General features: G+C 47.9%; 3 protein-coding genes across 8 annotated transcripts in view; 2 read left to right on the top strand and 1 right to left on the bottom strand.

Annotated features, from left to right (window-relative positions):
* The window catches only part of LOC143802895 (uncharacterized), a 71,935-nt gene extending 60,841 nt beyond the window's left edge, over positions 1–11,094 (top strand). For 3 of the 4 annotated variants that reach the window (XM_077281368.1, XM_077281366.1, XM_077281367.1), the window contains one exon: positions 5,917–7,237. In XM_077281368.1, the coding sequence (XP_077137483.1) occupies positions 5,917–7,184 (1,268 nt within the window). In that variant the 3' untranslated portion in view covers positions 7,185–7,237. Of the gene's footprint in view, positions 1–5,916; positions 7,238–10,278; positions 10,378–10,462; positions 10,526–10,600 lie in introns of those variants that run through there. The other variant, XM_077281370.1, reaches the window with a different exon arrangement.
* The window catches only part of LOC143802809 (uncharacterized), a 410,869-nt gene that overhangs the window by 147,102 nt on the left and 242,787 nt on the right, over positions 1–20,980 (bottom strand). The gene's annotated exons all lie outside the window — the stretch shown is intronic.
* Positions 1–20,980, top strand: part of LOC143802984 (uncharacterized) — a 143,031-nt gene that overhangs the window by 84,679 nt on the left and 37,372 nt on the right. The window lies entirely within an intron of this gene.

Genomic DNA, 20,980 nt, shown 5'->3' with positions numbered 1-20,980 from the left:
TGTTGGTCCGATCCTTTAAAATAGTGTCGGTAAGGTCAGCAATAAAACTACTCTTTAAAGATCAACTAGAGGCAGTAATGTCTGTTGAAGAAAAATTGGGGTGGTTTATTAATATCTGCATATTAATATGCAGGGTCGGCATATCAGAGTGTTTTCAGACAATCAGGTAACTGTGGCCTACATTAACCACCTAGGGGTAACTCGGTCAAGGTCTTTGATGGAGGTGACGGATCGTATTTTTCAGATGGCCAAAACTCATCTGCTGTCAACATACCTACATATAAAAGGAAAAGAGAACATCAGAGGCAATTTTTTTTTTAAGCTGCAACGAGCTCAGGCTGGGGGAATGGGTGTTGAATCAGACTGTCGTCAACCAGATTGTGCAGATATGGGGGTCACCGGTCATAGATATTTTCGCCAACAAGGGGAACAGGAAAGTGCAGCGGTTTTGTTCTTTAAACCCCAGAGAAGATCCACATGCTGTGAATGCTTTTTTGATCCCATGGGATTTCAGGCTTGCATATGCCTTCCCTCCCATAGCCCTGACTCCGTTAGTTCTAAGGAACATACGGGAAGACAGGGCATCTGTGATTCTGATAGCTCCATTCTGGTCCAGAAGACCGTGGTTTCCCTGGCTAGAAAAGATGTCCGTCACCAACCCATGGGTTCTCCCGGAACTCCCAGATCTCCTCTCACAGGGACTGATCTTCCATCCACAATTGTCCAACCTACATCTGACGGCATGGAGTTTGAGAGGGCATTGCTGAAGGAGAAAGGGTTTTCTCGGGGTCTAGTAACTTTGCTAAAAAGTAGGAAGGCATCCACAACTAGAATATATGCCAGAACCTGGAGAAAGTTCCTGTCAGTCTCGGGGGCGGAGATTGGGGGAAAAGTTAAGATAAACCAGGTGTTGGAATTCCTACAGAGGGGCTAGGAGATGGTCTGGCCACGAGCACCCTTAAAGTTCAGGTGTCGGCATTTGGAGCCCTGTATAATTGTGATCTAGCAGGCAATTATTGGGTATCCAGGTTTATTACAGCAGCGGCTAGATCTAGGCCCATCCTTAAGCAGAGCTTGGTACCATGGGATTTGAACCTAGTGCTGACAGCATTGACGGAGGCTCCATTCGAAACTATTGAGGTAGCTCAGATAAAAAAAATTTGAAATTATTTTTTTTTATAAAAAATGTTTACATAGCAAAAACCTGGAATTTTAATATGGGTGACTTTATTTCCACTGTAGGTCAATATTGATGTGTGATCTGAGTTCAGTTATTTGTGCTGATGGGCCAAAAATAGATACTGGTGGCTCTCAGGTTTTGCAAAAGTGACATGGTTGCCAAAGCCAAATGATGCTATGTAATAAGCTCACATGGTGAAGTGGAATCTGAAAGCCATAGGTTGGAGTGAGCAGCCTGGACCAAAAGAGACAGCACAGCAGAGCTGTACCTGATAGATGACATGTGGATGAGCAAGGGCCAGAACACCAGTGTATGCAGTACAGCAGACAAGCGAAGCATCTAGCGCAGATAATAGAATTAGTCTTACCGGTAATTCAGTTTCTAGGAACATTCCACGAGAACATAGGAGGTTGTCTCCACGCCCTAATGGGGGACTGGAAGCACAAAGAGGTTAAAAGCCCCCCCACCTCCTACTCGCTAGTGACTTACAACTAACACCATAGCACCAGTTACCTTTATATTCCCAGGAATTATCCAAGAAACATAGGGAGGGAATTAGTTGCTGTCGTGGAAGGTTCCTAGAAACCAAATTACCGGTAAGAGTAATTCTATTTTCTCTAGTCGCTTTCCACGACAGCATAGGAGGAATACCAACCAATTTTCCACTGGGGGGATAATGGCCTGAAGCACCTTCCGGCCAAAGGCTAAATCCCTATTGGACAATAAGTCCACTGAGCACGGTGTCTCAGTGGATTGCACTGCAGCCTTGCAGCGCTGGAGTCCTGGGTTCAAATCCCATCAAAGACAACATCTGCATATAGTTGGTATGTTCTCCCTGTGTTTGCTTGGGTTTCCTCTGGGTACTCCGGTTTCCTCCCACATTCTGATAGGGAATTTAGATTGTGAGCCCCATCAGGGACAGCGATGATAATGTATGCAAACTGTAAAGCGCTGTGGAATATGTTAGCGCTATATATAAAGATTATTATTGTTAATCTATAGTGTCTGGTAAAAGTATAAAGTGAAGACCATGTAGCGGCCCTGAAAATCTGCTCGGTAGATGCGCCTGCTCTTTCAGCCCAGGAGGCTGAGGTAGACCTTGTAAAATGAGCCCCGGAGGGGGGTGTCATATTCTGGACTAGATATGCTTCAGATATGGCCCTCTTGATCCAATTTGTGATGGTACTTTTCGATGGATGAACAAATACATTCTGGTCAACTCTCCATGGTTTGGTTTGCTGTAAGTAGTGAAAAACCGTACGCGAAACATCGAAAGTATGGAATGCCTCCTCTTTTGCATTTGTTGGATTCTGGAAAAAGGAGGGGAGGACGATGCCTTGTGAACGTTGGAAATCGGACACCACCTTGGGCAGAAAAGACGGATCAAGATGAAGAACTATACAATCGTCTCTGATGATTAGATAGGTTCTCTTATAGATAATGCCTGTAATTCCCCTATACGTCTTGCTGTAGTTATAGTGACTAGGAAGGCTGCTTTGAATGAAAGAAGCTGAGGGGTACAGGAGGATAGAGGTTCAAATGGCAGTTGTGTGAGGCCTTTGAGGACTAAATTTAGATCCCAGGAGGGGATAACAGACTGATTCCCGGGATGTAGTCTAAGGGCTGATACCATGAACCTTTTAATCCAAAGATGGTTGGCTAAGTTTTGATCAAACATAGAGCTCAAGGCAGAGACCTGAACCTTCAAGGTACTAGGCTTGAGGCCCAAGGGTACCGTCTCACAGTGGCACTTTGGTCGCTATGACGGCACGATCCGTGACGTTCCAGCGATATCCATACGATATCGCTGTGTCTGACACGCAGCAGCGATCAGGGACCCCGCTGAGAATCGTACGTCGTAGCAGATCGTTTGGAACTTTATTTCGTCGCTGGATCTCCCGCTGTCATCGCTGGATCGGTGTGTGTGACACCGATCCAGCGATGTGTTCGCTTGTAACCAGGGTAAACATCGGGTTACTAAGCGCAGGGCCGCGCTTAGTAACCCTATGTTTACCCTGGTTACCATCGTAAATGTAAAAAAAAAAAAAACAGTACATACTCACATTCTGGTGTCACGTCCCCCGCCGTCTGCTTCCCGCACTGACTGTGAGTGCCGGCCGTAAAGCACAGCACAGCGGTGACGTCACCGCTGCGCTCTGCTTTTACTTTACGGCCGGCACTCACAGTCAGTGCGGGAAGCAGACGGCGGGGGACGTGACACCGGAATGTGAGTATGTAGTGTTTTTTTTTACATTTACGATGGTAATCAGGGTAAACATCGGGTTACTAAGCGCGGCCCTGCGCTTAGTAACTCGATGTTTACCCTGGTTACCCAGGGACTTCGGCATCGTTGGTCGCTGGAGAGCTGTCTGTGTGACAGCTCCCCAGCAACCACACCGACTTACCAACGATCACGGCCAGGTCGTATCGCTGGTCGTGATCGTTGGTAAATCGTTAAGTGTAACGGTACCCTTACTCTAACCCCCTCTGTAAAAAGTCTAATATATGCAAAATGTTGGGGTGGAACGGATCTGGTAAATTAGGCGTGAACCAGGATGAACATTTTTTCCACACCTTGTTATAAATGGTATTAGTGACTGGTTTTCTGGACTTCTGTAAGGTGGAAATTACCTTGCCCTAAAGCCCTCGAGCGCATAACACCTGGGCCTCAGTAACCAAGCAGCTAATCTCAGCTTTTGAGGATCCGGATGATGCAGAGGTCCCTTTGAGAGAAGATCAGCGTTCAGTGGCAACTGAACTGGACCATCTACCTGGAGATCGATGATAAGCTTGAACGAGCTCCTTTTTGGCCACATTGGAGCCACTAGGATGGTTGGTACCTGATTTTCACGGATCTTCAAAAGAGTCCTTGCCAGTATCGGAATTGGAGGAAACACATAGGCTAACTGGAAGCTCCACTGCTGAGTGAAGACATCCACTCCCATGGACTTGTCCCTGGGGTTCAGGGAGAAATAGGTATTTTGGCCTGAGGAAAATAAGTCTATCTCTGGAAGACCCCATCTTGCTACTAGCATCTGGAAGATTCCCTTGTTCAGGCTTCATTCTCCTGGCTGTATGTCCTGGCGACTCAGGAAATCTGCTTGGAGGTTGGAGGACCCTTTTAGATGGACGGCTGTGAGGGAAAGATGTTTTTTGGCCCAACAAAATATTCAGCTTGATATGTTCTTCAAGCTGTCTAACTTTGTGCTGCCCTGATGTCTGAAGTGGGCTACTGTAGTTATGTTGTCCGAATATACTCTGATGTGACAACCAGTGACTAGGTTGTTTGCTGCAAGAAAGGCCTCCTCCACTGCCCTCAGGTCTCTGAAGTTGGAGGACCTGGCACCTGTCTCTGGATTCCAGCGTCCCTGGAAAGGAGTATGGAACACTACAGCACCCCAGCCTCTCTTGCTGGCGTCGGTTGTTACCAGGACTAGAGGTGTTTGAGACCAGGCTACACCCCTGTGTAGATTTTTGGGGCTCAACCACCAAGCCAGGGAAGCCTTTACTCAGCCTGGGGTCTGAACTCTCCTGCTCAGTGAGTTGGGATTCCTGTTCCAGCTCTTGAGAATATGAGTCTGTAGGACCCTGGAGTGGGCTTGAGCCCAAGGCACTGACTGAATGCAAGAGGTCATGGAGCATGGGACAGACATAGCTGCCCGAAGGGTAGGGGACCTCTTTTGCCTGAATTATGAGATCTTGGTTATCACAGTCAGGCGATGATCTTCTGGTAGGAAGGACATGTTTTCCCAAATCCAGTAGAACTCCCAGGAACCTTCTTGTTGTGGCGCGTTTGAGTTCTGATTTTCTCAGATTTGGGAGCCACCCCTGTGATTGTAAAACTTCTAGAGACCTTGCTACATGACTCCTGAGATTCTGAGCAGATGGGGCTATGATTAGGAGATAGTCCAGATAAGGAACAATGCAGATACCCTGCCCCCTGGTGTAGGTCACTGCCTCTGACATTAAGCCCCCGTCTCACATAGCGAGATCGCTAGCGAGATCGCTGCTGAGTCACAAGTTTTGTGACGCAACAGCGACCTCAGTAGCGATCTCGCTATGTGTGACACGTACCAGCGACCAGGCCCCTGCTGCGAGATCGCTGGTCGTGTCGGAATGGCCTGGACCTTTTTTTGGTCGTTGAGGTCCCGCTGGGTAACACACATCGCTGTTTGACACCTTACCAACGACCTCATTGACGACTCAGACACCGACACATAGGCGTGCATTTGCGTAGCCTTTTCCGCGCCCATTCAGTTCCGATTGGTGGTCGCTTCTGCGTTCTGATTGGTTTGCGGCCATGCCTATGAGGCAACACATTAGCCCTTCCGTCCTTTGTTCCTGACCGCATGGTGGTTTGCAGATCGTTGTAGAGTTCTCCGGCCTGCGACTCCTCTTTGATTAATAATTTGTTCTTCATCGGTTCTTCTGACAACTATACTTTGTGCACAGTAGGTATCTTTTGGGGTCTCAAATGCGTTTTCATTTTCCCCTAAATTTTTATAGGGCACCTACTAATTACCTGCTATCATTGCTCTGGAGGGAGGGAGTGAGGGCTTAGCTGCTATCTGTGTACATATACTTTTACACGGGCTGCTATTTTATGGGGTCTTGTGCGTGCACACCCATACAGCATGTTTTCTGTCATGCATGGTAACGGAATGGAGTGCATTTTTTTTTTTATTTATTAATTTTTTTTTAATAACTTTCTAATCTTTTTATTTTATGTGTTTAAGTTTACAGCATCATGAATAATGCGCAGTGTGCTGTTGTGTTTGCTGCATTGCTGGTTGAGGAAGCTCCCCGTCAAGATGAGGCACGGATGCTAGAGAGGCGTTCCAAACGAAAGCGTCGCATGTGGACCAGAGAGTGGCTGCAGAAGAGGTCTGATTTGTCCCACATGCAACCTCTAAGAGAGCTTCAGGATAAGAATCCTCATGATTTACGCAACTATCTGCGGATGTCTGAGGAATCCTTCAAACATTTACTGGAAAAAATTACTCCACTGATTCAACGGAAGGATACAGCGATGCATGCTGCCATCCCGGCAGATGAAAGATTGGCAGTCACGCTGCGATTCCTGGCCACCGGGCGCTCGCTACAAGACTTGCATTTTTCTTCAGCCATTTCAAGGCCCCTGCTCAGCGTTCTAATTCCAGAGACATGTAATGCGATTTTCCACAGTCTACGTAGCTACATGCAGTTTCCCAACACGGAGGAGGAATGGAAAAAGATTGCCTCCGATTTTGAGCAGCTTTGGCAGTTCCCTAACTGTGGTGGGGCTTTGGACGGGAAACATGTCCGGATCACTCAACCGCCGAACAGCGGATCCTATTTCTATAATTATAAGGGCTATTTCAGCATCATCCTGATGGCCCTTGTTAACGCGAATTACGAATTTATAAATGTAGATGTTGGCATGAACGGAAGGGTTTCCGATGGTGGTGTTTTAGAGCACACACTCTTTGGAGAGCGTTTGAACAACTGTGACCTTCACTTGCCTCCCAACTCCGAGACTAGAGGCAACCTTAATTTTGTGTTTATCGGTGATGAGGCCTTCCCGCTTCATCCCAATCTTATCAAACCGTTCCCCCAAAAAAGTCTAACAGAGGAAAGAAGAATTTTCAATTACCGCTTGTCAAGGGCACGTCGGGTTGTAGAAAATGCATTCGGTATCATGGCTAATCGCTTCAGAGTTTTCCACACGCCTATTAACATGAAGCTTGAATCGATAGACTCCGTTGTTTTGGCTTGTTGTGTGCTTCACAACTTCCTTCGCCGTCGCGATGCTTTGGCGTACAGTCCACCTGGCTTCATGGACTCTGTGGGCCTAGTAAATGGGGAAGTGCAGCTCGGTGAATGGCACGCAGACGATCCCGCAATTGCAGGCCTTCAACCATTGGGACCTGGCAGAAACACCCACGATGCGAAGACCTGCCGAGACAACTACTGCCAATATTTTAACGGTCCTGGTGCTGTTACATGGCAGCATCAGAACTTATAGTGGCCTACTACTGACATTTATACACTGTTTTAATTATTGTACTGATTTGTCTAATAAAATGTGTGTTTTACTTTGCAAAAGCTTTGTTTCTCATTCTTTCAGTAGTAAGGGCCCGTATATACATACGTGTACTCATGTATACAGATACATCCATATACACATACATAGAAATCTACACAGGAAGACCGCAGACAGACTTCCTAGGCCTGAAATAACGAAATAGGCTCTATCCACCATTAGGTGGCAGGGGTACTCAGGCAGCATTGGTGTGGTCAGCGGAGGACTTCGTAGGCCTAAAATAAAAACATAGGCTCTATGCAGCTTCCATTAGGTGGCATGCAACGCATATTCGGCCAATTAAGGGCAGGTGCCTGCTCCTTTATGTGCGTCAAACTTTGCATCAGCAGACGCATTAGGGGGATGCTCTTGCTTATTACGGCGTTGTCTGCACTAACCTGCCGTGTGCATTCCTCCAAACAGTAGTAAGGGCCCGTATATACATACGTGTATTCCTATGTATACAGATACATCCATATACACCAACATAGAAATCTACACAGATACCAACATATACACATACATACTCACAGACATACAAATATAAATACCTATCTAAACATAAATACATATCCATACATTAAAACCACCAACACTCCAGTCTTCCTGTGCAACCGGAGACGCTGTATTGATAATGCGTCACTTTTAGAACGCAGTAGCGTCTTTGGTAGACCTGGAGTTTAGAATTCAGGCCGCTTCCTTCGCGCACGCAGTAGCGTCCTGTAATAACCGCGGTGACGTTGATGCGTCGTAGGCGTGGTTTACGGCGTTGATGCGTTGTGGGCGGGTTAAAGGACATTGCTGCGGCCTAGCTTGTAACTAGAGGCGGCAAAATGGCGGCCAGGAGACGAGCAACACCATGGGGCGATGCAGAAGTGCGCTACTTAGTAACAGAGGTAGATGCCAGGGATTATGGGTGTCATAAGCACCCTGAACATCCTGTCCTCCACAAGCAGGCTGTGCTGCGTAGGATCAGTCGGGGCCTAGCCCAGAGATTTGGGGTGCAGCGCTCCAGTACCCAGATCAGGAAGAAGCTGGCGGATCTGCAGTACAGGTCCACTGAGCGTATTGCCAGCATCCGGTCACAGAGCCTGCCCCATCGTGGTGAGTGGTGTTAAGATAGGTTAGCATAGTATATGGCCACGGCCGTATTTAGTGTTTCTGCTGCCCTCGGCACTTTTTGTGCTGCCTCCCCCATTGATGAGTATGCAGAGACTGTCCGCAGTTACTTGGGCTACTGTCACACCAATGTTTTTTGTCATTCATGGCAGATCCAACAGTTTTTCCTCATCTGTCGTGTTACGACAACACTGCATTTGGCCTCATTCATTCCCTATGGGACTTGTGGACATGTGCAGCACTTGCGGTTCTAAAAAACAGCAGAAAAAAAAACGCTGATAGCAGTGTTTTTTTGTCTCACCGCAAGTGCAAAACCGCAAGTGCCGCACATGTCCGCAAGTAGCCATCACTACCTTTCCCTGCACCTTCCTTGCTCATCAACATCCCTCTCTGACCATAAACTAAACTATAAACCACACCAATGCTGCCTGCGTGCTCCTGGCTACGGCGTAAGTGCATTATTTTCCCAGCTTCAGGAATACGTCCGCCATAGTCGGCGCAAAAGCAGACTGAGATTGCATCTGGACCAAGATCACAATCTCCGCACAAAGCTTCAGAAATATGGCCGCCAGGAAAGCAATGCACTTCAAGTAGCTCACCGCCAACATCAAGCCGACATGACATGACATGCAACATGCGGCGACATGCAACATGCAACGACATGTGACATGCACCATGCGATGACATGCGACATGTGACAACATGCACCATGTGACGACATGCACCATGCGACGATATGCACCATGCGACGACATGCACCATGCGACGACATGCAACATATGCACCACACAGTTCTCCATCTTGTATAATGGCAGCACATAATGCTTTGCTCCGTACACACACGCATGTGGCACTGCACACATGCCGGTCCGCTCCACACACACCCGGCTGCACTCAGTGCGCCTCGTACACACCCGGCTCCGCCGAGTGCTCCTGGTACACACCCGGCTGCACTCAGTGCTTCTCGTACACACCCGGCTGCACTCAGTGCTCCTCGTACACACCCGGCTGCACTCAGTGCTCCTCGTACACACCCGGCTGCACTCAGTGCTCCTCGTACACACCCGGCTGCACTCAGTGCGCCTCGTACACACCCGGCTCCGCCGAGTGCTCCTGGTACACACCCGGCTGCACTCAGTGCTCCTCGTACACACCCGGCTGCACTCAGTGCGCCTCGTACACACCCGGCTCCGCCGAGTGCTCCTGGTACACACCCGGCTGCACTCAGTGCGCCTCGTACACACCCGGCTCCGCCGAGTGCTCCTGGTACACACCCGGCTGCACTCAGTGCTCCTCGTACACACCCGGCTGCACTCAGTGCGCCTCGTACACACCCGGCTCCGCCGAGTGCTCCTGGTACACACCCGGTTGCACTCATTGCGCCTCGTACACACCCGGCTCCGCCGAGTGCTCCTGGTACACACCCGGCTGCACTCATTGTGCCTCGTACACACCCGGCTCCGCCGAGTGCTCCTGGTACACACCCGGCTGCACTCAGTGCTCCTCGTACACACCCGGCTGCACTCAGTGCGCCTCGTACACACCCGGCTCCGCTCTGTGCTCCTCGTACACACCCGGCTCCGCTACGTACACCGTACACACACACACAAACACACGACTCCGCTTCGCACCCACGCGGCTCCACTCCGTACACCTCGCACACATGCCAGTCATCTCCGTACAGCTCGTACACATCCGGCTCTGCTCCATCCACACTGTAAACCCCTCCTTACCCCACACACAAACGAACCCTCATCCATCACTCTGACAACCAGCACTGCACAGTCCTGCATACAATGAGGGCCCTGATCATATGACCCAAAATACAGCCCTGTATATGGCGGCACATTAGTTACAACAGTAATTACAGTGCAGCACCTCAGGTATGTAATAATGTAATAATTTATTTTTTCTCCAGCACCTGCAGACCCGGAGCCCCAGCCGGAGTCACCTACAGGCTCGTCACCAACAGGCTCGCCAGCATCACTCCGTGATATGGGTGAAGCCTTGTCTCCCGGTAATTCTTGCACTTAAAAAAAGGTCCATACAACTTGTAAAGGATAGGCCTGTCGTGTACTATGAAGTGTTGTATCTTTCCCTAGCCGGTGATGCCAGAGGATCCGGGTGGTCCCTTAGCTCGTCATCACCCGAGCTACCCGGAAACCGTAAGTGTTAAATAACAAACACGTACCTGATAGTTAGATGCATGTACAAAATAAGTTTTACCATTCCCTCCATAGAAATCCCTACATTAGAGGACCTCCTGGCTTCACACAGGAGGATGATGGCGACACAGCGGACACTGACTGAGCAAGTCAAACAGCACGGAGTGATGCTGGCAAGTTTTGTGGCTGCACAACAGCAGAGCGGCAGCCATTAATTTTTTTTGGTTGTTGTTGTTTTTGTTGTATTTAATTTTTTTTTTGTTGTTATCTTTATTTTCGTTATAAAACAAAATTACAGTTTATAACCACTGTTGTGTACGCTTTGTTAAAAACAACAAACATGTTTCATCACTCACACTCATTATATGTATGCATCTGTATACATGCACCCAGCCCATTACCCCGCCTACTAGACATGCAAATAACTATATGCTGAATTCAGTAAAGCAGGCTGCAAGTTTGAATCAACAAAACATTTTTATTTATAACAAATATTAACATAAATAAACTTTTTAAATTAACTCTTTCATAAACAATAACTTAACTATTTTACAATTATACTTAAACCCAAAATGTTAAATGGCACTACAGTTGTTCATAATGGTTTTCAGCATTCAAAAATCCTTGGCTGGGCGGAGAAGATAATTGTCCAAGGAAAGAATGGGAAAACCTGGGATATTGTGGTGGAGGGGCAAGCGGCAGGTTTGGATGAGACATAATCCGACAGTGTGCTGGTGTGCCACGCATTGCCTCAGGCGTTTGGTTCATTGGCTGCCGTGGACAAGGATCATGTTCCATAAAACTGTGTACACTGGACGTTTGATCAAGTTGACCGGCTGCCGCTTTGCTTAAAGTTTCAAAAATTACCCTTTCAGCGTGGATCCTTTGTGTGTCTTCCAGCTTCCCTAGCCGATCAGAGGCAAAGTTGGCAAAGCTGTCCACGGTAGTGTTGCTCTGCTGGCTTAACATCTGCTTTGCCAAAGTGACTAGTTCTGTTGATGGCAACAAGGTGTCCTTTCTTCTACGACAATTGTTTATCCGCCGTGGTACAAAAGCTGTGTTGAGGGTTGAGGATGCAGGGTCTTCACTCGACCCCTCAGGAGCCTCCGCCAGGCTCGATTCATCACCCAGCATGTCGTTACTGGTGGGTGTGGACAGATCATCATGCCGATCTTGCTGCAGGAACAGAAAATTAGAAAATTAAGAATTAAGGGGAGGAACTTGTAGTACAGGATAGGATTTGTCATTCAACGGTATGAGCACTGAGTGGGGCAAAAAAGTAAAGGATTGTACTTATCTGAAGTGGAAGGGATAACTTTTAGAAAATGCAGCATAATAAAAGAGGGAAAAAGTTAGTTACTATTTTCTATTATACTTTGGCCTGAGAGACCAAGTTTTAATGCTTTTTACAGGAAAGCAAGCAAAGAAGAAGAAGGTACTTACATCTCCAACAGGGGTGTCAGTCGGGATCACAGGGTCTTGATCCAGGGACTGCCGCATTGAAGATGCCATCGTGCGCGGCAGTTCCTGGTCACGGGTGAAGCCAAGCAAGTCATAGTACCATAACGAGGGCACATAAACCTCATCTGTGGCGGCACCAGACTTCTTGGACTTCACCACTTTGTTCAGCTCCTTTTTATAAACTGTGCGTAGACCCTGGATCTTTTTACGGACAACACTCTCATCCACCTTCTCGCAGGGGTTATGCTGCTTAAAAAGAGCAACAAGTTTGCAATATGCCTCCCTTTTTTTATTTCTGTTGCTGTAGTCAGCAGATTTAATCTGCCAAAGGCAGGGCAGGGACCGATACATCTCAATCAATTCCCGTACAAATTCCTCGGTATTCTAAGACATCAGAAAGAAAGAATAGCATACAGTGAGCATATATGGAACATTTTAAACAACATTTTAAAAAGAGTTAAGTTTGAGCCACACTACTGTGTGCCCACGAGACTACCTAAAATGGCTGCATGTTCAAAAGTATATGTACACAGATAGCAGCCAAGCCCTCCCTCCCTCCTCCCAGAGCAAAGATAGCAGATTATTAGTTGGGGCCTATAATAAATTAAGGAAAATGGAAATGCATTTGAGACCCCAAAGATACCTACCGTGCACAAAAGTATAGATATCAGAAGAACCGTTGAAGAATAGAATCGAAGAGGAGTCGCAGGCCGGAGAACTCTACAACGATCTGCAATCCACCACGCGCTCAGGAACAGAACCCTACAACGATCTGCAATCCACCACGCGCTCAGGAACAAAGGACGGAAGAGCTATCGTGTCGCCCCATATGGCAAGGCCGCCAACCAATCAGTACGCAGTAGCGACCACCAATCGGAACTGAATGGGCGCGGAAAAGGCAACGCAAATGCACGCCTGTGTGACTACAACGTCACACAGGACGTCCCTCATCGAGGTCTGTATCGTTATAATAGCAGCCATGTGACAGGGTCACAACGACATCGTTGTACAGGTCGCCGCATCGCTGCTGCGTCGTTGGGAAGATCTCACTGTTTGACATCTCACCAGCGACCTCATAGCGACGCAGCAACGATCCTGGACAGGTCGTATCGTCGGGATCGCTTTAGCGTCGCTAAGTGAGATGGGGCCTTTATCCTGGAGAACACCCTTGGTGCCGAGGAAATGCCAAAAGGGAGCACGTTGTATTGATAGTGCTTCACCTGCTGGTTTTGTAGGACTGCAAATCTCAGATTCTTTCTGTGGCGAGGATGGATTGGCATATAATAATAATAATAATAATCTTTATTTATATAGCGCCAACATATTCCGCAGCGCTTTACAGTTTAACAGTTTCAAACACAACAGTCATAGGTAACAATGTTAACAATACAGCAATAAAGCAAAATAAGACGACCCTGCTCGTGAGAGCTTACAATCTACAATGAGGTGGGGAGATACAAAGTACAGGTGTGTATTTACAATGATGTATTTACAATGATGGTCCAGCCATCTTCAGGGGGTGGGGGGTAGGTGAGATAGTGAATGGGCTACACACACACACAAACATAAAATGACTGATTAGGGAACGCGATAGGCCGCTCTGAACAAATGAGTTTTGAGTGAGCGCCTAAAGCTATGCAAGTTGTGGATGGTCCTAATATCTTGGGGTAGAGCATTCCAGAGGATTGGCGCAGCACGGGAGAAGTCTTGGAGTCGGGAGTGGGACGTACGGATTAGTGCAGAGGTTAGTCGAAAGTCGTTTGCAGAGCGCAGAGGTCGGTTAGGCCGATAGACAGAAATGAGGGAGGAGATGTAAGGGGGTGCCGCACTGTGGAGAGCTTTGTGGGTGAGAACAAGTACTTTGAATTGTATCCTGTAATGAATGGGCAGCCAGTGTAATGACTGGCGAAGAGCGGACACGTCCGAGTAACGATTAGCCAGATGGACGACCCTGGCTGCTGCATTAAGGATAGACTGGAGAGGGGAAAGTCGCGTGAGGGGGAGGCCAATTAAAAGAGAGTTACAGTAGTCCAGACGGGAGTGGATTAGGGCGACAGTGAGAGTTTTTGTTGTCTCCATGGTGAGAAAAGGGCGGATTCTAGAGATGTTCTTTAGGTGTAAGCGGCACGAGCGGGCAATAGATTGTATGTGGGAGGTGAAGGAGAGATCGGAGTCAAACATGACACCCAGACAGCGTGCCTGCTGCCGGGGTGTTATTATGGTGCCACCCACGGAGAGGGAAATGTCAGATTTAGGGAGGTTAGTAGAAGGCGGGAGCAGAAGAAGTTCAGTTTTGGAGAGGTTGAGCTTCAGATAGAGAGCGGACATGATGTTAGAGACTGCAGACAGACAGTCAGTGGCGTTCTGTAGTACAGCGGGGGTAAGGTCAGGGGCTGATGTGTATAGTTGTGTGTCATCAGCGTAAAGATGGTACTGAAAGCCAAATCTGCTGATGGTCTGTCCAATTGGGGCCGTGTAGAGGGAGAAGAGAAGGGGGCCAAGGACTGAGCCCTGAGGTACCCCGACAGTGAGAGGAAGAGGAGATGAAGTGGAGCCGGAGAACAGAACACTGAAGGAGCGTTCAGAAAGATAGGAAGAGAACCAGGAGAGAGCAGTGTTCTTAATGCCTAGTGACTGGAGCCTAGAGAGTAGGAGAGGGTGGTCAACAGTGTCGAAAGCTGCAGAAAGATCGAGGAGAATGAGCAGAGAGTGGTCACCGTTACATTTTGCTGTCAGAAGGTCATTGGTCACCTTGATGAGTGCAGTTTCTGTTGAATGTAGGGGGCGGAACCCGGACTGTGAAGGGTCTAGGAGGGAATGAGTGGAGAGGTAACGGGTAAGGCGGGAGTAGACTAGGCGCTCCTTCAGGTCGATGGTTGCCATAGAGTAAAGAGGTCCTATCAGGGGGATCGCCGATTTCACCGATTCTATCTTGAAAATCCGATACATAATGTGACGGTTGAGACTCTTCAAATTTATTATGATGCATACCTCCCCTGAAGGTTTTTTCACTAGAAAGAGTCAGGAGTAGTGACCTCTTCCCCACTCGTACACAGGTCATGGGGAGATTGCATTTGATTCTAACAGATCCTGAAGACCTGAGATTAGTAGGTCTTGGACTCCCTGAGATGGTAGGGAGGTGACTCTTAGACCCTGAGGAGGGGAGGATTTGAACTCTATAAGGAGGCCCTCCTTGACTACTGTCACAAATCACAGGAAAGATATCTTTATCATCTCCACCGCTCACACTAATATGTCATGAACTGGGGTTGTTTGGTTTCCCCAGGTCTTTCTGAAGGGGATTTATCTATATCCCACTTCCCCGTTCTGGTTTGTAACTTGCAGCTCTCTGGTGCCCCCGTATCCTCAGGTCAGACAGGATACTGCACCTAGGATAATTAGTCGCCAGAAAGGCTGCCTTACTTTTTACTGGCTAATGGGATCACTGCAGCGAGGGCGATATAACTACTCCCACTCAGATGGGAACGATAATTATCAATGCTGTCCGTCGCTACCAGGTTTCCCAAAAGCACAGGACAAATCCGCTGCCACCTGCTCCGATTTCTTAACCCCTTCCCGACCCATGACGCCTATGCGGCGTCATGGAATGATCGCATCCCTGCAGATCGGGTGAAAGGGTTAATTCCTATTTTACCCGATCTGCAGGGAGAGGGGGAGTTGTACTTCAGCCTAGGGGGGGTGGCTTTGCCCCCACGTGGCTACGATCGCTCTGATTGGCTGTTGAAAGTGCAATAGCCAATCAGAGCAATTTGCAATATTTCACCTATGAAAATGGGTGAAATATTGCAATCCAGCCATGGCCGATGCTGCAATAGCATCTGCCATGGCTGGAAATCATGTACTGGCCCCCCCCACCGCCCCCGATCTCCTCCCCAGTCCTCCGTTCTGTCAGGTACCCCCTCCGTCCCCCTGTTCGCTCCCCCGTGCTCCTGTCCGCTCCCCCGTGCTCCTGTCCGCTCCCCCCGTCCTCCGATCCCCCCCCACCACCCCCTCATACTTACCGATCCTCCCGAAGTCGGTCCGTCTTCTCCCTGGGCTGGCAGATTCGTTACAGGTACATTTTGATCGCTGTGGTAGGTTCTACCACAGCGATCAAAATAAAAAAAATAATAAATAAACCCCCCCCTTTATCACCCCCATAGGTAGGGACAATAATAAAATAAAGAAAATATTTTTTTTTCTTTTTCCACTAGGGTTAGGGTTAGAACTAGGGGTAGGGTTAGGGGTAGGGTTACGGGTAGGGTTAGGGGTAGGGTTATGGCATGTGCACACAGAGCGGATCGGCCGCGGATCCGCAGCGGATCGGCAGCGGATCCGCAGCGGATCGGCCGCGGATCGGCAGCGGATCGGCCGCGGATCCGCAGCGGATCGGCCGCGGATCCGCAGCGGATCCGCAGTGGATCGGCCGCGGATCCGCAGCGGATCGGCCGCGGATCCGCAGCGGATTGGCCGCGGATCTGCAGCGGATTGGCCGCGGATCCGCAGCGGATCGGCAGCGGATTGGCCGCGGATCTGCAGCGGATTGGCAGCGGATTGGCCGCGGATCCGCAGCGGATCGGCAGCGGATCCGCAGCGGATTGGCCGCGGATCTGCAGCGGATCCGCAGCGGATTGGCCGTGGATCCGCAGCGGATCGGCAGCGGATTGGCCGCGGATCTGCAGCGGATTGGCAGCGGATTGGCCGCGGATCCGCAGCGGATTGGCAGCGGATTGGCCGCGGATCCGCAGCGGATTGGCCGCTGCGAATTCGAAGCAGTTTTCCATCAGGTTTACAGTACCATGTACACCTAAGGAAAACCAAATCTGCTGTGCCCATGGTGCGGAAAATTCCGTGCAGAAACGCTGCATTGTATTTTCCGCAGCATGTCAATTCTTTGTGCGGATTCCGCAGCGTTTTACACCTGTTCCTCAATAGGAATCCGCAGGTGAAATCCGCACAAAAAAACACTGGAAATCTGCTGTAAATCCGCAGGCAAAACGCAGTGCCTTTTACCTGCAGATTTTTCAAAAATCGTGCGGAAAAATCTCACACGAATCCGCAATGTGGGCACATAACCTTAGGGTTAGGGTTGGAATTAGGGCTAGGGTTGGAAATAGGGTTAAGAATAGGCTTGTGGTTAGGGTTACGGATAGGGTTAGGGGTGTGTTGGGGTTACAGTTGTGGTTAGGGTTGGGATTAGGGTTACGGTTGGGATTAGGGTTAGGATTAGGGTTGGAATTAGGGTTACGGTTGTGTTGCGGTTAGGGTTGTGGTTAGGGGTGTGTTGGGGTTAGGGTTGTGATTAGGGTTATGGCTACAGTTGGGATTAGGATTAGGGGTGTGTTGGGGTTAGTGTTGAAGTTAGAATTGAGGGGTTTCCACTGTTTAGGCACATCAGGGGTCTCCAAACGCAACATGGCGCCACCATTGATTCCAGCCAATCTTGCGTTCAAAAAGTCAAATGGTGCTCCCGCCCTTCCAAGCCCCGACGTGCGCCCAAACAGTGGTTTACCCCCACATTTGGGGTACCAGCGTACTCAGGACAAACTGGGCAACAACTGTTGGGGTCCAATTTCTCCTGTTACCCTTGCAAAAATAAAAAATTACTTGCTAAAACATAATTTTTGAGGAAAGAACAATTATTTTTTATTTTCACGGCTCTGCGTTATAAACTTCTGTGAAGCACTTGGGGGTTGAAAGTGCTCACCACACATCTAGATAAGTTCCTTCGGGGGTCTAGTTTCCAAAATGGGGTCACTTGTAGGGTGTTTCTACTGTTTAGGCACATCAGGGGCTCTGCAAATGCAATGTGACGCCCGCAGACCATTCCATCAAAGTCTGCATTTCAAATGTCACTACTTCCCTTCCGAGCCCTGACGTGTGCCCAAACAGTGGTTTACCCCCACATATGGGGTATCAGCGTACTCACAACAAACTGGGCAACAAATATTGGGGTCCAAATTCTCCTGTTACCCTTGTGAAAATAAAAAATTGCTTGCTAAAACATCTTTTTTGAGGAAAGAAAAATGATTTTTTTATTTTCACGGCTCTGCGTTGTAAACTTCTGTGAAGCACTTGGGGGTTGAACGTGCTCACCACACATCTAGATAAGTTCCTTGGGGGGTCTAGTTTCCAAAATGGGGTCACTTGTGGGGGGTTTCTACTGTTTAGGCATATCAGGGGCTCTGCAAACGTAACATGATGCCCGCAGACCATTCCATCAAAGTCTGCATTCCAAAACGTCACTACTTCCCTTCCGAGCCCCGGCATGTACCCAAACAGTGGTTTACCCCCACATATGGGGTATCAGCGTACTCAGGAGAAACTGGACAACAACTTTTGGGGTCCAATTTCTCCTGTTACTCTTGCAAAAATAAAAAATTCTGGGCTAAAAAAATATTTTTGAGGAAAGGAAACACATTTATTATTTTCACGGCTCTGCGTTATAAACTTCTGTGAAGCACTTGGGGGTTCAAAGTGCTCACCACACATCTAGATAAGTTCCCTTGGGGGTCTAGTTTCCAAAATGGAGTCACTTGTGGGGAGTTCCTACTGTTTAGGCACATCAGGGGCTCTGCAAACGCAACCTGATGCCCGCAGAGCATTCCATCAAAGTCTGCATTTCAAAACGTCACTACTTCCCTTCCGAACCCCGACGTGTGCCAAAACAGTGGTTTACCCCCACATATGGGGTATCATCGTACTCAGGAGAAACTGGACAACAACTTTTGGGGTCCAATTTCTCCTGTTACTCTTGCAAAAATAAAAAAATTCTGGGCTAAAAAAATATTTTTGAGGAAAGGAAACACATTTTTTATTTTCACGGCTCTGCGTTATAAACTTCTGTGAAGCACTTGGGGGCTCAAAGTGCTCACTACACATCTAGATAAGTTCCCTTGGGGGTCTTGTTTCCAAAATGCAGTCAATTGTGGGGAGTTCCTACTGTTTAGGCACATCAGGGGCTCTGCAAACGCAACCTGACGCCCGCAGAGCATTCCATCAAAGTCTGCATTTCAAAACGTCACTACTTCCCTTCCGAACCCCGACGTGTGCCAAAACAGTGGTTTACCCCCACATATGGGGTATCATCGTACTCAGGAGAAACTGGAAAACAACTTATGGGGTCCAATTTCTCCTATTACCCTTGGGAAAATAAAAAATTGTGGGCTAAAAAATCATTTTTGAGAAAAGAAAAATTATTTTTTATTTTCATGGCTCTGCGTTATAAACTTCTGTGAAGCACTTGGGGGTTCAAAGTGCTCACCACACATCTAGATTAGTTCCTTGGGAGGTCTAGTTTCCAAAATGGGGTCACTTGTGCGGGAGCTCCAATGTTTAGGCACACAGGGGCTCTCCAAACGCGACATGGTGTCCGCTAATGATTGGAGCTAATTTTCCATTCAAAAAGCCAAATGGCGTGCCTTCCCTTCCGAGCCCTGCCGTGCGCCCAAACAGTGGTTTACCCCCACATATGGGGTATCATCGTACTCAGGACAAACTGGACAACAACATTTGGGGTCCAATTTCTCCTATTACCCTTGGGAAAATAAAAAATTCTGGGCTAAAAATCATTTTTGAGGAAAGAAAAATTATTTTTTTATTTTCACGGCTCTGCGTTATAAACTTCTGTGAAGCACCTGGGGGTTATAAGTGCTCACTATGCATCTAGATAAGTTCCTTGGGGGGTCTAGTTTCCAAAATGGGGTCACTTGTAGGGGAGCTCCAATGTTTAGGCACACAGGGGCTCTCCAAACGCGACATGGTGTCCGCTAACGATTGGAGCTAATTTTCCATTCAAAAAGTCAAATGGCACGCCTCCCCTTCCGAGCCTTGCCGTGCACCCAAACAGTGGTTTACCCCCACATATGAGGTATCGGCATGCTCAGGAGAAATTGCCCAACAAATTTTAGGATCCATTTTATCCTGTTGCCCATGTGAAAATGAAAGAATTGAGGCTAAAAGAAATTTTGTGTGAAAAAAAGTACTTTTTCATTTTTGCGGATCAATTTGTGAAGCACCTGGGGGTTTAAAGTGCTCACTATGCCTCTAGATGAGTTCCTTGGGGGGTCTAGTTTCCAAAATGGGGTCACTTGTGGAGGAGCTCCAATGTTTAGGCACACAGGGGCTTTCCAAACGCGACATGGTGTCCGCTAACGATGGAGATAATTTTTCATTCAAAAAGTCAAATGGCGCTCCTTCCCTTCCGAGCCTTACCATGTGCCCAAACAGTGGTTTACCCCCACATGTGAGGTATTGGTGTACTCAGGAGAAATTGCCCAACAAAATTTAGGATCCATTTTATCCTGTTGCCCATGTGAAAATGAAAAAATTGAGGCTAAAATAATTTTTTTGTGAAAAAAAAGTACTTTTTCATTTTTACGGATCAATTTGTGAAGCACCTGGGGGTTTAAAGTGCTCACTATGCTTCTAGATAAGTTCCTTGGGGGGTCTAGTTTCCAAAATGGGGTCACTTGTGGGGGAGCTCCAATGTTTAGGCACACGGGGGCTCTCCAAACGCGACATGGTGTCCGCTAAAGATTGGAGCCAATTTTTCATTGAAAAAGTCAAATGGCGCTCCTTCCCTTCCGAGCCCTGCCGTGCGCCCAAACAGTGGTTTACCCCCACATATCAGGTATCAGCGTACTCAGGACAAATTGGACAACAACGTCCGTGGTCCAGTTTCTCCTTTTACCCTTGGGAAAATAAAAAATTTTTCGCTAAAATATCATTTTTGTGACTAAAAAGTTAAATGTTCATTTTTTACTTCCATGTTGCTTCTGCTGCTGTGAAACACCTGAAGGGTTAATAAACTTCTTGAATGTGGTTTTGAGCACCTTGAGGGGTGCAGTTTTTAGAATGGTGTCACTTTTGGGTATTTTCAGCCATATAGAACCCTCAAACTGACTTCAAATGTGAGGTGGTCCCTAAAAAAAATGGTTTTGTAAATTTTGTTGTAAAAATGAGAAATCACTGGTCAAATTTTAACCCTTATAA

Source organism: Ranitomeya variabilis, chromosome 1, assembly GCF_051348905.1.
Source record: "Ranitomeya variabilis isolate aRanVar5 chromosome 1, aRanVar5.hap1, whole genome shotgun sequence".
Classification (NCBI taxonomy): domain Eukaryota; kingdom Metazoa; phylum Chordata; class Amphibia; order Anura; family Dendrobatidae; genus Ranitomeya; species Ranitomeya variabilis.
This window is presented reverse-complemented; position numbering and strand designations above follow the sequence as displayed.